The sequence below is a fragment of the Trypanosoma cruzi genome, genomic scaffold, assembly GCF_000209065.1.
Source record: "Trypanosoma cruzi strain CL Brener 1047053516429 genomic scaffold, whole genome shotgun sequence".
In the NCBI taxonomy this organism is placed as follows: Eukaryota; Euglenozoa; class Kinetoplastea; order Trypanosomatida; family Trypanosomatidae; genus Trypanosoma; species Trypanosoma cruzi.
Window position 1 is genome coordinate 5,302 of NW_001849164.1, and position 12,846 is coordinate 18,147.

Sequence of the window (12,846 nt, forward strand, 5' to 3'; positions counted from 1 at the left end):
GGAATAACAAGTAAAAATATTGGATCCACAAGTTCAATATAAATATAAATATAAATATATATTATTTTTGTTGGATAATAGTTATACAAGTAGAAGATAATGAACTACGTATTCATGGAGATAATATTACTCTTGGCTATAGTGGCTCTTCACTGCCGGACAGAGGTACTGGCTGTGGGTGTTGCGACAGTAGGGCCCTTGGAAAAATCAACCCCACTATGGGATGATAAAAGCGAATCTGATGTGCTTACCAAGGAACCGTTTAACAGCAAAGTCGGTCTGAAAAAGTCATCTCAGCTTTCTGTGTTATTTCTTCGTGAGGACGACAGGATCCTTCAGGGAAACGTGCGTTGTGGGGGAGGCTATTGCCCCAATGAGGCCCCTATTTGCTGTGGAGAAGCCCCGCACTTTTATTGCGTGCCTGGTGGGAACAAATGCTGTTATGCACCTAAAGGTAAAGTGGCAGCGTGTGAACAGAGCGATGAGTGCTGTGTTTTTGGAAATAATGCCACGTGCTGTAAGCAAGGTACAAGGTGTCAGAGAGATGGGAACGGGTCAGCATGTGCTATAGAAGCCTGCACCAAATATCAGACATCGGATGATTGTCTGCACAAGACAGAGGAATGCGCATGGTGTTGCGAAGAGCGGCGTTGTGTTAGTAAAAGTCAGGTGTGCTCTTCGGGAGAGAAACCTATTAGGTCATCGGAAACGTGTCCTTCCCCTTGTCAGTATGCTGATACATGCGCTCTCTGTCTCTCTTATAACAGTTCAATAAATGGATCAGATGCTTGTTTGTGGTGTTGTGCGACGCAGTCATGCATCCCTACAAGTAGGGTTATGGAGTGTAATAACGATCAAGAAATCCAACGGTTGGGTATGTGTTCCGTTTGTCAGGCCAACGGGGCTGGAATAAACCCTGAGTTTGTGGGAATGATGTCACAGTTTTTTGCCATGATATCAGGTATTGTCCTTATTGTGGGTATTATATCTTGTATTGGGGTGACCCGTGCCTATTTCTACTTTCGTGGAGGTATGCTGACGAACAACGGAATGCGTCTATCCGACGTTGACGCCCAAATGGCGGTCCGGCGCCACGGGTTTGGCTCTAGGGAAACTGTTTCCATGCAGGAAAGTGTGAAGCGGAGTTTAAATCGATTTTTTTGCAAGGTATTTTTCATGTTCAAGTCAAAGTTAAGGTTGGAAAACTCTTTTGAGGCGGTACAAACATCATCGTGTTTAGGCAGTGTGTTGTCCTGCGCCACGTGCCACCGCATACAGCATGTTCGCATACTTGCTTCCGTTGCAAACACCATGAAGGGTATCAAAATGGTTGAAGGAAAAACTGGGAGCGATTCAAACAATGATGTCAATGCGGCGGATGACGATATCGTCATCATGTTGCCGTGTTGTCATGCGTTTTGTCGTCCATGCGTTGGGCTGATTCCATCAAAGAATCCTTTGACGGCACGACTTGGTGAATGTCCTCTGGAAGCCCAACCACACGACGCTGACACCATACGGGCAAATTACATTCGCCTTCATTTGTCACCAGAAGAGGGTACGACTTTTTCTTGGGGAATAGATCCGTCCACCACGGATACACAATACGCTTCGCGTGAGGAGCAGCATGGAATGCCATCTTTTTCGGGGAGAAGAGAGGAAAATGGAAGCAATATTATTCCCACTAGTTCTACATCTACAAGATGGCAGCCGCAGCGTCGAATTAGAATTTGGAGGGATGGGCTGCTGCGTTCATTGCGAAGGCTTGGTGTTTGCCGAGAGAGCATTTCTTCACTGGAAGGGACGTTGTTGGAGAATGTTGTGCTAGAGAAAATCAATCACAAGTGTCCCAAATGTAAGCAAAGGGTTAAAGACGTTCTTCTTCCCGAAAATATTTTGAAATTGTAGTTTTCTGCGTGCTAGAGCGATGTGGAATTAACGACAAGACGGGTGATTGAGTGCGCAGGTGGAGCCCAGAGTACATTTCTTGTACTGTATTGGCAATTGTAAAAAAAAAAAGGACGATTGCCATTACACAAACAAACAAACATTTGAATTATTATTTGTTTGTTTATGGCAATAAAATGAATTTTTTTTTTTTTTTTGGTGGCTGGGTATTGGAGGATGCCGGTTTCTCTTTCTTCGTTGTTTCTGTTCCCTACTGCGGAGCAGAAACAGATGAAAAGTTCTGTGCTTCTCGGGCATTTTTTTCCTGGCATGAATTATAAGTTTTTTTGTCCTTTGTTTTATTTTCCTGACTATTGCCTGCTTTTCTCCCCTTCTTTTTGTTATTGTTAGCGCATCTACAGGCATTGACGCCGCATTTTGGGGCTGTTGATTTATTTCCTACTCCCCATTCTTTGAGCTGATGATGTCCCTTCCTTTCTTGGATCCCATTGCTGGCCTTTACTTTTTCTCCCCCTCCTTGTCTTTCATTCTTCTCTGCGGCTTGTGCTGCAACCCAGGAGAAAAAAAGAAAAAAAAAGAGAGGAGAGCTTGGAGACAGTTGGGTGATTGTGGTGGCTGGGCACAGGCGAGGAAGGGTTGTACACCGTCTTCTTTCTCACACAATTCATTTTCTTGGCGTTCTGCATTGACTGGAGAACTGGCGCGGAATTCCTTTTTTCCAGGTTTTTTTTTTTTAAATCTTTTTCGCATCTGGAAATGAACCCGTCACGACTCGGTCGCTCTATTTCCTTTTGGCTTCGCGAGTCACCATGGAGGAGTAACGTTTGCATCGGGACGACAATTGGATGTTCAGCCGATATCATAACCCAGGTGTTGGTAAGGAACTCATGTGCGCGGAGGGATCGTGTTCTGTCGCAGGACGACTCTCCACTGCTAGTAAGATGTCCCAATTTTATTCACAGATTGCTGACTCGCCTCAGGTTTGAGAAGGATAATACTCCTGCTCCTTTGATTGACCTTCGGCGCAGCTTCATCTTTTGTAGTTTTACAGTCGTATTTAACACTTTTTTTTTTCTATCTTTGTATCGGCGGCTTGATGCACTTTTCCCACCAGCTGCCATAACTCGGTGCCGGTCGCTCTTGAAGGGTTTTTTGAGTTGGATAGCAGCCAACGCTACAACACCGCTGTATCTCTCGTATGTAGCAACGCTGAGTCATTATTTTATTTACCGTACGGGTCGTCGCCAGCTTTGCGCAACTGAGGACGGCGACTTTGGGTGGACTGTGGATGTTCCGATTTTTCTAGGAGGGGTGGAAAAGCAGTTGGATCGACAACTGAGAGAAGACTGGCCTGATATGATTCAGTACAGTCTTATCTTCTGGGGCGTAAACTGGATTCCGTTGTTTTACTACATTCCTTCTCATTTTCGTTATGTTTACAGTTCTTTCTTACAAGTAGCGTGGTGTGCCATTATGTCTCACTTGATGCACCGTTAAATACAGGCAATCCAATCTGGAATTGGGGTTAAAAACACCGAAATATTAAGAGAACGAGAGGGGTGTGGAGAAATTATGTGCGCGAATTGGAGGAAAAGGGAAAGTAAGAAGAAATAACTATAACAGGAGGAAGAAATAAAAGAACTGGGCACTATCCTCAAAACCAATTTCCGTTTCTTTCTTTGTCTTGTGAACTGTGACTTTCAAGTATATTTTATAGTGTGAAGGAAAAAGTAAAAAACAAATATATATATATATATAACAATAATAATAAGAGAGGGGAGAAGGGAAAGAAGCAAGGCTCAGGTGTACCCAAAGGTTACAAATATTCAGATGAAGCGCACGTCTTTGAGGGTGCTGCACGTCACAGCGGCTTTAATGCAGGGATGGGGCAAGGGGTCCTCTTCCGGCGGAGGGTGGGGTGACGATGACGGATCAGCTGGCGGTGGTTGGGGCTCTGATGGCAATGCTGGTGGCGGTGGTGGTGGTGGTGGCGGTGGCTGGGGCGCTGATGTTGGCGGCGGTGGTCGTAGAGGTCGCGGTGGTTGGGGATCTGGCGGCAGTGGCGGTGGTGGCGGTGGCTGGGGATCCGGCGGTGGTGGCGGTGGAAGTCGAGGTGGCTGGGGATCTGGCGGCAGTGGCGGCAGTGGCGGTGGCTGGGGATCTGGCGGCAGTGGCAGTGGTGGCGGTGGCTGGGGATCTGGCGGCGGAGGTGGAGGTCGCGGTGGTCGTGGCTCTGGCAGCGCGTGGAATGAGGGTGACGCTGGATGGCGTGGTGCGTCAACGGGTGCGCGCGTAAATCGTGGTCGTGGTAGTTTTCGCCGCGGACGCGGTGGTGCCATGGAAGGTGTTTGGGGTCAACCGAGCGCGGTAGACGAGGAGGCATGGTCAGCAGCCCCGCCCAGTTTCAACCCACCTGTGCGGCGCGTAGACCCCCTCACTCTTACAGCTGTGGAGGTGGAGATTGATGGGATCAAAAAGCTGGTGGGTCAGCGGGTTCAGGTGTCTGGGGTGTCCGACGAAACCACCTGGCATACACTGAAAGATCATTTGCGTCAGGCGGGTGAGGTGACGTTCTGCAAAGTTCTTTCAGGCGGGAGAGCTGTGGTCGAGTTCGTCACTCCAGAAGATGCTTCCCGCGCCATCACAGAGCTGCAGGCCTCGGAATTAGAGGGGGCAACCATCTTTCTTCGGGAGGACAGGGAGGACACCGTTCTTGTAAATACACGGAAAAAAATACGTGAGGCTCGAGATGCTCAGCTTCGTGCGCGTAAGGAGGAGGCGGAGCATCGACGACGAGAACAGGCTATCGCAGAGGGCGATGTGCCTTCATCCACATCTTCATCCGCGACGGAGGCGGCGACTGCCAATCCGCAGCTCTGATTGCTGAGAGTAAGAACACTGTGATGTGGCACGGGTTCCTTGAACTAAGGAAATTAGGAGGAGAGTGATTGAAGTAAACAGGAAAGGGAAAAGAAGAAGAAAAAAAAATATATAATAAAAGTGAGAAACTTTTGAGAAATGGGAAATGGAGGTCCACCTCTTTTTTCTTGTACGGATGGCGGGAGGACACATGAAGCTCGTTTTAAGGGCATTTGAAATTACCGTTAATTTACATTGAATACAAGCACGTATGCATATCTAAATCGAGAGGAAATTTGCTCACAAGAAAGGAAATCAAGACGAGGAAGAATCTGGAGGAAAATGTGAGGCGGAGAAAAGGAGGTATCAGCACCAAAAATAAGGCCAGGAGTGGAGAGGGGACTTGGGGGAATGATTTATTGAAAGTGCCCGGCGTGCGAGAGGTCTCCGCTGATATGGCGTAGAAGTAATGGAGGTTGTTCTTTTTTTTTTTTTTTTTTTTTTTTTTCTCTGCTTAATAGGACAAATTCTGCAGCCTTGCTTCTTACACCAGTGTATATGTATACTTATATATATATTGGAATTTATGGCGAGTTCAATGTTGACACGTGTCAAATTATCCCTTGCAGATATTCCTGTAAAACGACTCATCGTTTGTCTTGGATGTGGTGATTATCAGAAAAATGAGGCGCGCGGGGCGCTAGGCAACCGTGTAGCACAACAAATTCTTGGCACATGTGCTCCCGCTCCAAGTGACATACACAACCCTGATAAGAATCGCCTCCACGCCCGGAATGCTCATGGACGGGCTCGTCAGAACCACTGCTACCATAGAGGAGAACGATTTTTTAGGGGGATGGCAGTCAATGGACTTGTTCGGAGTCGTGGTAGCATACGGAGTCCACAGGTATGGGATTCGGAGCCTGTGGTGGACTACATGGGCCTATGGTGCGATAGGCTTCTGCTTGGGGAACATACCAACCCGTCTCGTTGTGCCCTGCTGGAGCCGCGGGCGCCATTTGTAATGGTTGGAGAGTCTCTGGAGCGGGTACTTTTGGCACATCGCAATTTTCAAGGCGCTGATATTCTTTTTGTTTTTGCTAGTTCCTGCTTTCCTTTTGGTGCGCTGCGCCTCGTTTCCTTCAATGATGCTTTGCTGAACATTCCGCGTGGTGGCCCGTCGGTCTATCAACATAATTCCATTGGCACAATATTGAACCGGTTGGCATTGTCATCAGATGAGGCTTCAGCTATTGTGATGGGAGTGGGTGACACTCATGGCCTCCTTGTCTCATTGACAGCAGAGGAGAGAGCGATGTGTGAAAGCCGCATATTGCCACTCGTCAGCTTTGCCGCTGCTCTGTGGACGGTGAACCCGGCGAAGGCAAGAGAGTATCTCCAAAGCAACCCCAAGGATAATATGAGGTTGTGGCGAACAATGCAATCGTCCATGTTGTCCACGCGGGACACGGCGGTGCTACGCGCTTACGAGAGCGGCAGGCCGCTGGATGCGCGGATAAGTCAGCGCCAGACTATTTATTTGGCGGAGACACTTTTGTCGCGTTTATTTCCAGACGACGCCGAGCGCTGAGTAGCGTCGTGGTTTTGCATTATTGACATTGAACGCTTGTCTCGCAATTGATCTTAATTTGCTCACTACTGTTGGTTCCTTATTCATGCAAGAAAGGAGAGAGAGAGAGAGAGAATGGCGGAAGTGTGTCTATGAAGAGGAGATCAGGCAAACAGAAAAAAAAAACTGATTCTAATGTAAGCTTATATACATATATATTAGTTTCTTCTGATACTTTCATTATTATTATTATTGTTTTGTGTGTGTGAGTTTGTGTGTTTTTTAGGTATTTGCGTTGAATCAATATTCACTAAATTTTCTGCAGGAATCATAAATTATGAAGGCTTTGAAACTTTTTAAAGACCGATTATGCCCCTTTTGCCAACGCGTGTTGATCACGGCGAAGGAAAAGCGTGTCACGTTGGAGGAGGTGGAGGTTCCTCTTGGCGATGACATGCCGCAGTGGTACAAGGAGCTGAACCCACGGGAGACGGTTCCAACGCTTCAGGTGGATGGAAAAAAATGCATGATCGAGTCAGATCTCATTTCACGGTACATTGACCGCATTTCTTCTCCCGCGAACGCCCTTATGGGGTCAAGCCCCTACCAACGGCACCGCGTGGAGTTTTTTCTGGGTGAGATCGGCGATCTTGTCAAAGCATATTTTGGCCTTGTTAGGGACCCTTTCAATGAGGAGAAGCGGAAGTCCGTGGATAACAACACCGCATATATCGAGGATATCATTGCAGAACATCAGGGGGACGGACCATATTTTCTTGATGACACGTTTTCCATGGCTGAAGTTATGGTCGTTCCATTTCTTGCTTGTTTCCGTCCAGTTTTAAGTTACTATTGTGGTTATGACATCTTCCATAATGCTCCCCGTCTCAAGAAAATGTACGTGACGTCCATGCAGCGTACAACTGTGAAGGAAACGATTTCAAAGCCAGAAGAATACATTATTGGCTTTAAGAGTAAGGTGCCAAAATCGCACGTCACATGGTCATTGGCTCCTGGCTATGTACTTTTTGTTAACAAGTATTCTCCATTTTCGGATCGCCCTCGTTTGGCATGTGCACTGAAGAATATTGATTTGCCCATGCTTGAAATTGATTTGAAACAGTTGCCCCCGTGGTTCCGATGGTTTAACCAGCGTGAAACTGTGCCAACTTTGCTTACCCCACAGGGTACCTACGTTCATGAGTCCCAACTTATTGTTCATTATCTTGATGATGGGTTCCCAGAGCATGGGCCTGCGCTACTTCCCAAGGATGCCGATGGATCGTACCATGTGAGGTTTGTTGAATCTAATGTGGATTACTTTATGGATGCCATGTATTCTTTCATAAAGGATCCAAAAAACATGAATGCAAAGGAAGAATTTGATTGGGCAGCAGGTGAGCTTGAGAAATTATTGGCGGAACATCAGTTTGGGGAGGGTCCATTTTTTGGTGGAGCCACAATGAACGCTGCTGACGTTTCTCTTGTGCCCATGCTGGTGCACCTGAAGGCCTGCACTCCAGAACTGACGGAAGGCCAGGATTTGCTTGCAAATTACAAGCTGTTGGCCGCCGCCGCGGAAGCGGGTTTGACGAGTGAGGCAGGCAAAAAGGTCTTTTTGTCACTCTCGGAATACTCGAGTATATACAAGACGTTTTTGCGTCCATCGTCTTGAGACAAACGCGGAAGCCGGTGCCTGTGCGTGCCATCAATATTGAGTCCACCAAGGAGTGGCTTACTGTTTCCTTTCTTTTTATGCCCCAAGACCCTTCAGCGGAGGGATCGTAGTGGAGAGAATTTAAGAGGCTGCCAACGACTGTGGGGGGAAAGCAAAATAAGCCCAAAGCGAAATGTGAATGTTGAAAGCGAAATTTGAATAAAGGCAAAAAAAAAAAAAAAAAAAAAAGAGAAAATGAAACGAAAAAAAAGAAAAAGAAAACATCAACGCAAGAATTGAAGTAAAAAGATGCGGAAGCCAGGTACCGTGTTGATTAAATTGAGAGGCGTCTGTTTAATTTTTTATTTTTATTTATTTTTATTTATTTATTTATTCTTGTTTGTTTTTTTCCTCTTGTTTTCTCGAATAAATTTGATGGTTCGCATTGCGGTATCGCGTGTCCCCAGACCTCGTGTCGTGCTGGGGCACGACGCAGCTGGTCCGGACTCCGGTTGATGCCTTCAGCCCTGCGCCAACAAAAAAAACAATGACTCCGTGGGGGAAACATTGCTGGCTCTTGGTTTCCCCCGACGATACGGGGCAATTGCCCCTGGCGTACCACGCTGAGGCGGCTGGCATTGCCAGGGGAGCTTATTTGAGAAAGTAAAACATGACAGGAAAGGCAACGAGAACGGGATTGATATGAAAGAAGGGTTTTTGTTGGGGAGCGAGCAAAAAGGGGGATGTCAATAGCCGGACTAAACATATTGGCTCATGAAAAGTAAGGCGGGCGGTGGGATGTGGGGACTATGTCAGTTTTTTTTTTTATCTTCTTTTTTTATCCTTTATATATTTATATCCTTTTGAGTTTGCGCCTTATTGCTTTTGCATTGCTCTTGCTGGGGTGATGATGGCGTTTTCCTTTTATTTGGGCTGTTTTTTATTTACTGTGGGGTGGGTAGATGGATATATTGTGCGGCGGGGTTCCCGTCGCAGGGTCAATTCTCGAGGCATTTGCCGCCGCATTGCTTTGCCAGCCTGCGAGGGATGGTTGGCGCCGCAATGCCATGAGAGCTTTGAATGGCGGAGGAGCTGTTGTTGCAGGCATTGTATTGCGGTTGCCTTCTTCACCCATCGAAGAAGAAGACACACCATTTTTTATCTGTGTATCGCTGGGCAGCGGTACAAGATGCGTTGGCTACGAGCCTCCGTTGTGTTCCTCAGAGGCGGATATTTTCCTTCGGGATGGACATGCAGAGGTGATGGCCCGACGTGGTTTTGTCGCATTTTTGCTGGACGCGGCATTGTACCTTGCGCAGTCGGAAAGCGGACATCACCCGTTTGTGGAACGTTGTCACTTTCTCTGTAAGGGTCCGGAAGGAAAGAAAGATGTTGACACTATGTGGCAGTGCTTTCGGTTACGTAACGGAGTGACAGTTCACCTTGTTAGCACCGAATATCCCTGTGGAGCCATGTCTATTCCGCGTGGTGGAGGCCATGTACTGCTGTCGACTCCTAGCGGTGAATCGCTTTCTTCAGCCACTGGCATCGATTCGGCTTCAAAGAAGGATGAGCCGTTCTTTGCGTCCTGCGATGCGGCTGCAACGGATGCTCGTCCGGCTATATTGTTTTATGGGCATGCTATAGCTGCCCATCGCAGTCATCCCGCCGAAGAAATGCTGCATGTGGGACGTGTGAAGCCTGGTAAGGGCCGCCAAAACCTTTGCATGTCGTGTTCCGATAAGTTGCTTCGATGGCATTGTTTGGGTGTTCAGGGCAGACGACGGGCGCGACTTTTTCCAAGGCCTATGAGTCTCACAAGTGTGTGGCTTCCACAGACACCGGATGGTTCTGCTGCTGATAGTACCGATTACGGTGCATCCAGGTATTGTTCTCTGGAAGACGCAATTAGAGCTTTGAATGGTCGTATTTGTTATTTTTGTCCCATGGTGTCTTTAGAAGGGGGAGATGATAGTCCAAAAGGGAATTCCCAGATGCCTCACAGCATGCCGGCTCCCTTTCCCGTTAGTTTTTATGGATTCAAGCCGTTATTTTTTCGGTCGCTTCTCACCAAATCTGCCTGTACTGCCGATACACGAGAGAAAGATGATTGTGATGCGGACAAGAATGGGAAAAGTGACTCCGCTTGGTCCCGGAGTGCGTGGCTCAAGATGGCATCTGGAGTGAAAAATGACTCCATTTCAATGTTGCGATCAAAGAGGCAACGAGAAGTTGACACGTCTGAAATGAATAACGATGCTCTCAGTTGGAGGAAGGGTGGTGTTACTGTACTAAACACCAAGGCCGGTCTTCCCCGCGGCATCACGAAGCAGGATGCGGAGCGCACTGCCCATGAGTTATTAAGACTACAGTCGGTCCTTTTAGGAGATGGAGGCCACACAAACACCGCGGATGATGCAGCGCTGGAGGTTATAGCGAAACGTTTTCCACTTTCCCGGCTATGGATGGCGCAGCAACAGCGAAGAGTCATGCAGTGCCTCTCACGGCAGCGAAACGATACGTCCATGGGGACTCTTTCACTGTTGGGTAAAGACGGTAGCCAGAAGCATGTTGGTGGTATGACCATTAGCTCGTTCCCTCTGCCGGTACTTCTTTTTCCTCTCGAGGGGGCGAAGGAGCAGGAGGCTGTTGTGGCAGGGGGTTCTGCGCAGTATTGGCTTCAGCGAGCACGCCAGAGCAGAAACGCCATGATGAATCCATTGAGAAATGAAGGGGGCACGTCAGCGCACATACCGCTTTTGTGGGTGGAGAAGGGACTTTCCGTTTAATGCAAGAAGAAATATATGCTCTTTTCTGTTTCTCACCCCTCCTTTCCCTTTATTTTTTGTGCGGGCCTGTGACAGGGGTGAGTCTGCGATGGATACCATGTTTTTTTTTTTTTTTTTTTTTTTTTTTTTTTTGGCCCGGTGAATCAGGGAAGACTTTCATCTCAATCTTTTTTTTTCTCCGTATCTTTTTTTTTTTTTGCTCATTTTGCCTTTCTCTTGGAACGTGCCAAAACCACTGCACCAACTCACCCACTCACACACGCACAAACACGAAAAACCAACAACAACAGAGAGGTGACGCCATTCTACACTATAAAAGAAAAGGACATAGGACGGACGGGATATATAGGGGAAAGCTGAACGATCGGTGAGGATATTATAAGGTCTTGCTCGGTTTTATGATTCTTTCAGGGATTTCTTCCGGTGTGTCCAGCCCATTTAATCCAAGTATTTGGACTCCAATGATACCCGGTACGGTGATGCAGAATTCTCAAAAAGCCTTGGATGACTCTTCTCCGACGTGCCTCGGACTGACCGTTAGCGGCGGCTCCGAGACGGCGTTATCGTTGTCCTTGCATGGGGCGACACAACCAAGCAGTCCACTCCTTTCGAACTGCATAGCGACCGGTAGCAGCCTTATCGCCACTGGTGAAAAGAATCATACTCCAATGCAAGGTGGCGGTGGTGGCGCCAGCGGTGGTTTATGCAACACGCCATCGGAGTCTTCCTTTGTTGGTCTGACAGCGCAAGCGACATCTGGACAAACACGCTTGGAAACGATACGTCTATCTCCTCATGACGTTGTGAAGTGTGCTGAGCATCACAAGGAAAGAACGGCACAAAACATGATGCGTGTTGTGAATAGATCGGGTGATGTTGTATGGGTGTGTCGTCCTGATGTGGTATGTAAGGTGCGTAAGGGTGGTCGTGCTTTTTCTCATGGTTCACGTCGTCAACAACCCCCTCCAAGTGGGTTACCTGAGAACAGGACATCTAATCCCAGCACTATTGTCACATTGCAGAACCCGAGAGTTGTATTCACGACGCCACACATGAACAATTGTGCCGCGACTCCAAGCCAAGCGCCGGGATGTTGCATTGGAGGCTGCGAAACTTTTGTTGCAACGCCACTTGCTCTTGCTGGCCCTCCAAGTTTCACTCAACTTTCTTTTCTGCAGCCTGCAGCACATGAGGACGCCATGTTCTGGCTTCCCGTTTCACCGCCGCCACCGCCAGTGTACTCTGCTGCTTCTGGTGCAGGGAGTGTTGGAGGGCCATCTGCCGCAGGGGTTGTTTCTCACGTCACGATACCTCCCAACTTCGCGTGGGTTCCAACTCCAGTCCCGCGTTGAAGAGGGAAAAAGAGGAACGCAGCAAGAGGAGGAAAAGAAATTCCACGATAAAAAGGGGGATAAACGTGGAACGGAGACTACAAGCATTTACACGTATGAGGAATGGGGAATGGAAAAAGTAAAAGAGGAACGCGCAGGGAAATAAGGTTTCAATGCAAGGACTGTAAGAAGAGATTAAGTTTGAGGGGGAACGGTGACCCTACAGGAGTAAAAAGAACGAGCAAAAAAGAAAAAAAACGAGAGAAAATGAAAAAAAAAAAAAAAGAAATTGGTGTCATGACAACGGAGATAATTTTGTCAAATAAAGCGAAACAAACAACAACAACAAAAAAGAGGATGAGTTTAACCTGGCAATAAATAAAACACAAGGAATCTAAATGGAGCAGAAGTAGATGCAAAAGGCAAGAAGAACTGTAGCGAAGGCAGGGCCTCTTCTGGATGGGGAGGGGAAAAAAAGGACAAAAACGGCTGCGTTTGTGGTCTGTGGAAGCGGGAAAAGGGCGAGAGGAGGGAGGGAGGGAGAATTACAAACCCAAACGTCATGGAAACGGAGTGAGTCGCTCTTCATTTCTCCCTTTTTTTTCCATTCCCTTTTTGCTTCCTTTTCCCCTGTCTTTTTTTTTTTTTTTTTTTACAATTTTATTTTATTTTTGATGAACCTCCCACTTGTTTTTCCTTTTTTTTTTTTTTTTTTGGGGCTTATCCCCCCTT

The 12,846-nt window shown here is 47.4% G+C and overlaps 7 protein-coding genes across 7 annotated transcripts, besides 13 other annotated features; all 7 read left to right on the top strand.

Moving 5' to 3' along the window:
• Positions 1-12,846: a sequence feature (heterozygous, Esmeraldo-like haplotype).
• Positions 36-69: a sequence feature (AT_rich).
• Positions 100-1,908, top strand: Tc00.1047053503419.60 (hypothetical protein, conserved; the record flags this gene model as incomplete). Its single annotated transcript, XM_802290.1, has 1 exon — positions 100-1,908. The coding sequence occupies one exon, from the start codon at positions 100-102 to the stop codon at positions 1,906-1,908; it is 1,809 nt and encodes a 602-aa protein (XP_807383.1).
• Positions 2,665-3,405, top strand: Tc00.1047053503419.54 (hypothetical protein, conserved; the record flags this gene model as incomplete). Its single annotated transcript, XM_802291.1, has 1 exon — positions 2,665-3,405. The coding sequence occupies one exon, from the start codon at positions 2,665-2,667 to the stop codon at positions 3,403-3,405; it is 741 nt and encodes a 246-aa protein (XP_807384.1).
• Positions 3,640-3,679: a sequence feature (AT_rich).
• Tc00.1047053503419.50 (RNA-binding protein RGGm, putative) lies at positions 3,739-4,788 on the top strand (the record flags this gene model as incomplete). The annotated part of the gene is made up of 1 exon (XM_802289.1): positions 3,739-4,788. The coding sequence occupies one exon, from the start codon at positions 3,739-3,741 to the stop codon at positions 4,786-4,788; it is 1,050 nt and encodes a 349-aa protein (XP_807382.1).
• Positions 3,876-4,013: a microsatellite.
• Positions 4,036-4,150: a microsatellite.
• Positions 4,888-4,908: a sequence feature (AT_rich).
• Positions 5,247-5,275: a microsatellite.
• On the top strand, positions 5,354-6,358 carry Tc00.1047053503419.40 (hypothetical protein, conserved; the record flags this gene model as incomplete). The annotated part of the gene is made up of 1 exon (XM_802288.1): positions 5,354-6,358. One exon carries the CDS (start codon positions 5,354-5,356, stop codon positions 6,356-6,358), a length of 1,005 nt encoding a protein of 334 aa, XP_807381.1.
• On the top strand, positions 6,675-8,012 carry Tc00.1047053503419.30 (thiol-dependent reductase 1, putative; the record flags this gene model as incomplete). Its single annotated transcript, XM_802287.1, has 1 exon — positions 6,675-8,012. The coding sequence occupies one exon, from the start codon at positions 6,675-6,677 to the stop codon at positions 8,010-8,012; it is 1,338 nt and encodes a 445-aa protein (XP_807380.1).
• Positions 8,222-8,276: a microsatellite.
• Positions 8,348-8,389: a microsatellite.
• Positions 8,957-10,783, top strand: Tc00.1047053503419.20 (adenosine deaminase-like protein, putative; the record flags this gene model as incomplete). The annotated part of the gene is made up of 1 exon (XM_802286.1): positions 8,957-10,783. One exon carries the CDS (start codon positions 8,957-8,959, stop codon positions 10,781-10,783), a length of 1,827 nt encoding a protein of 608 aa, XP_807379.1.
• Positions 10,884-10,915: a microsatellite.
• Tc00.1047053503419.10 (uncharacterized protein) lies at positions 11,182-12,135 on the top strand (the record flags this gene model as incomplete). Its single annotated transcript, XM_802285.1, has 1 exon — positions 11,182-12,135. One exon carries the CDS (start codon positions 11,182-11,184, stop codon positions 12,133-12,135), a length of 954 nt encoding a protein of 317 aa, XP_807378.1.
• Positions 12,358-12,403: a sequence feature (T-rich).
• Positions 12,703-12,787: a sequence feature (A-rich).
• Positions 12,805-12,829: a microsatellite.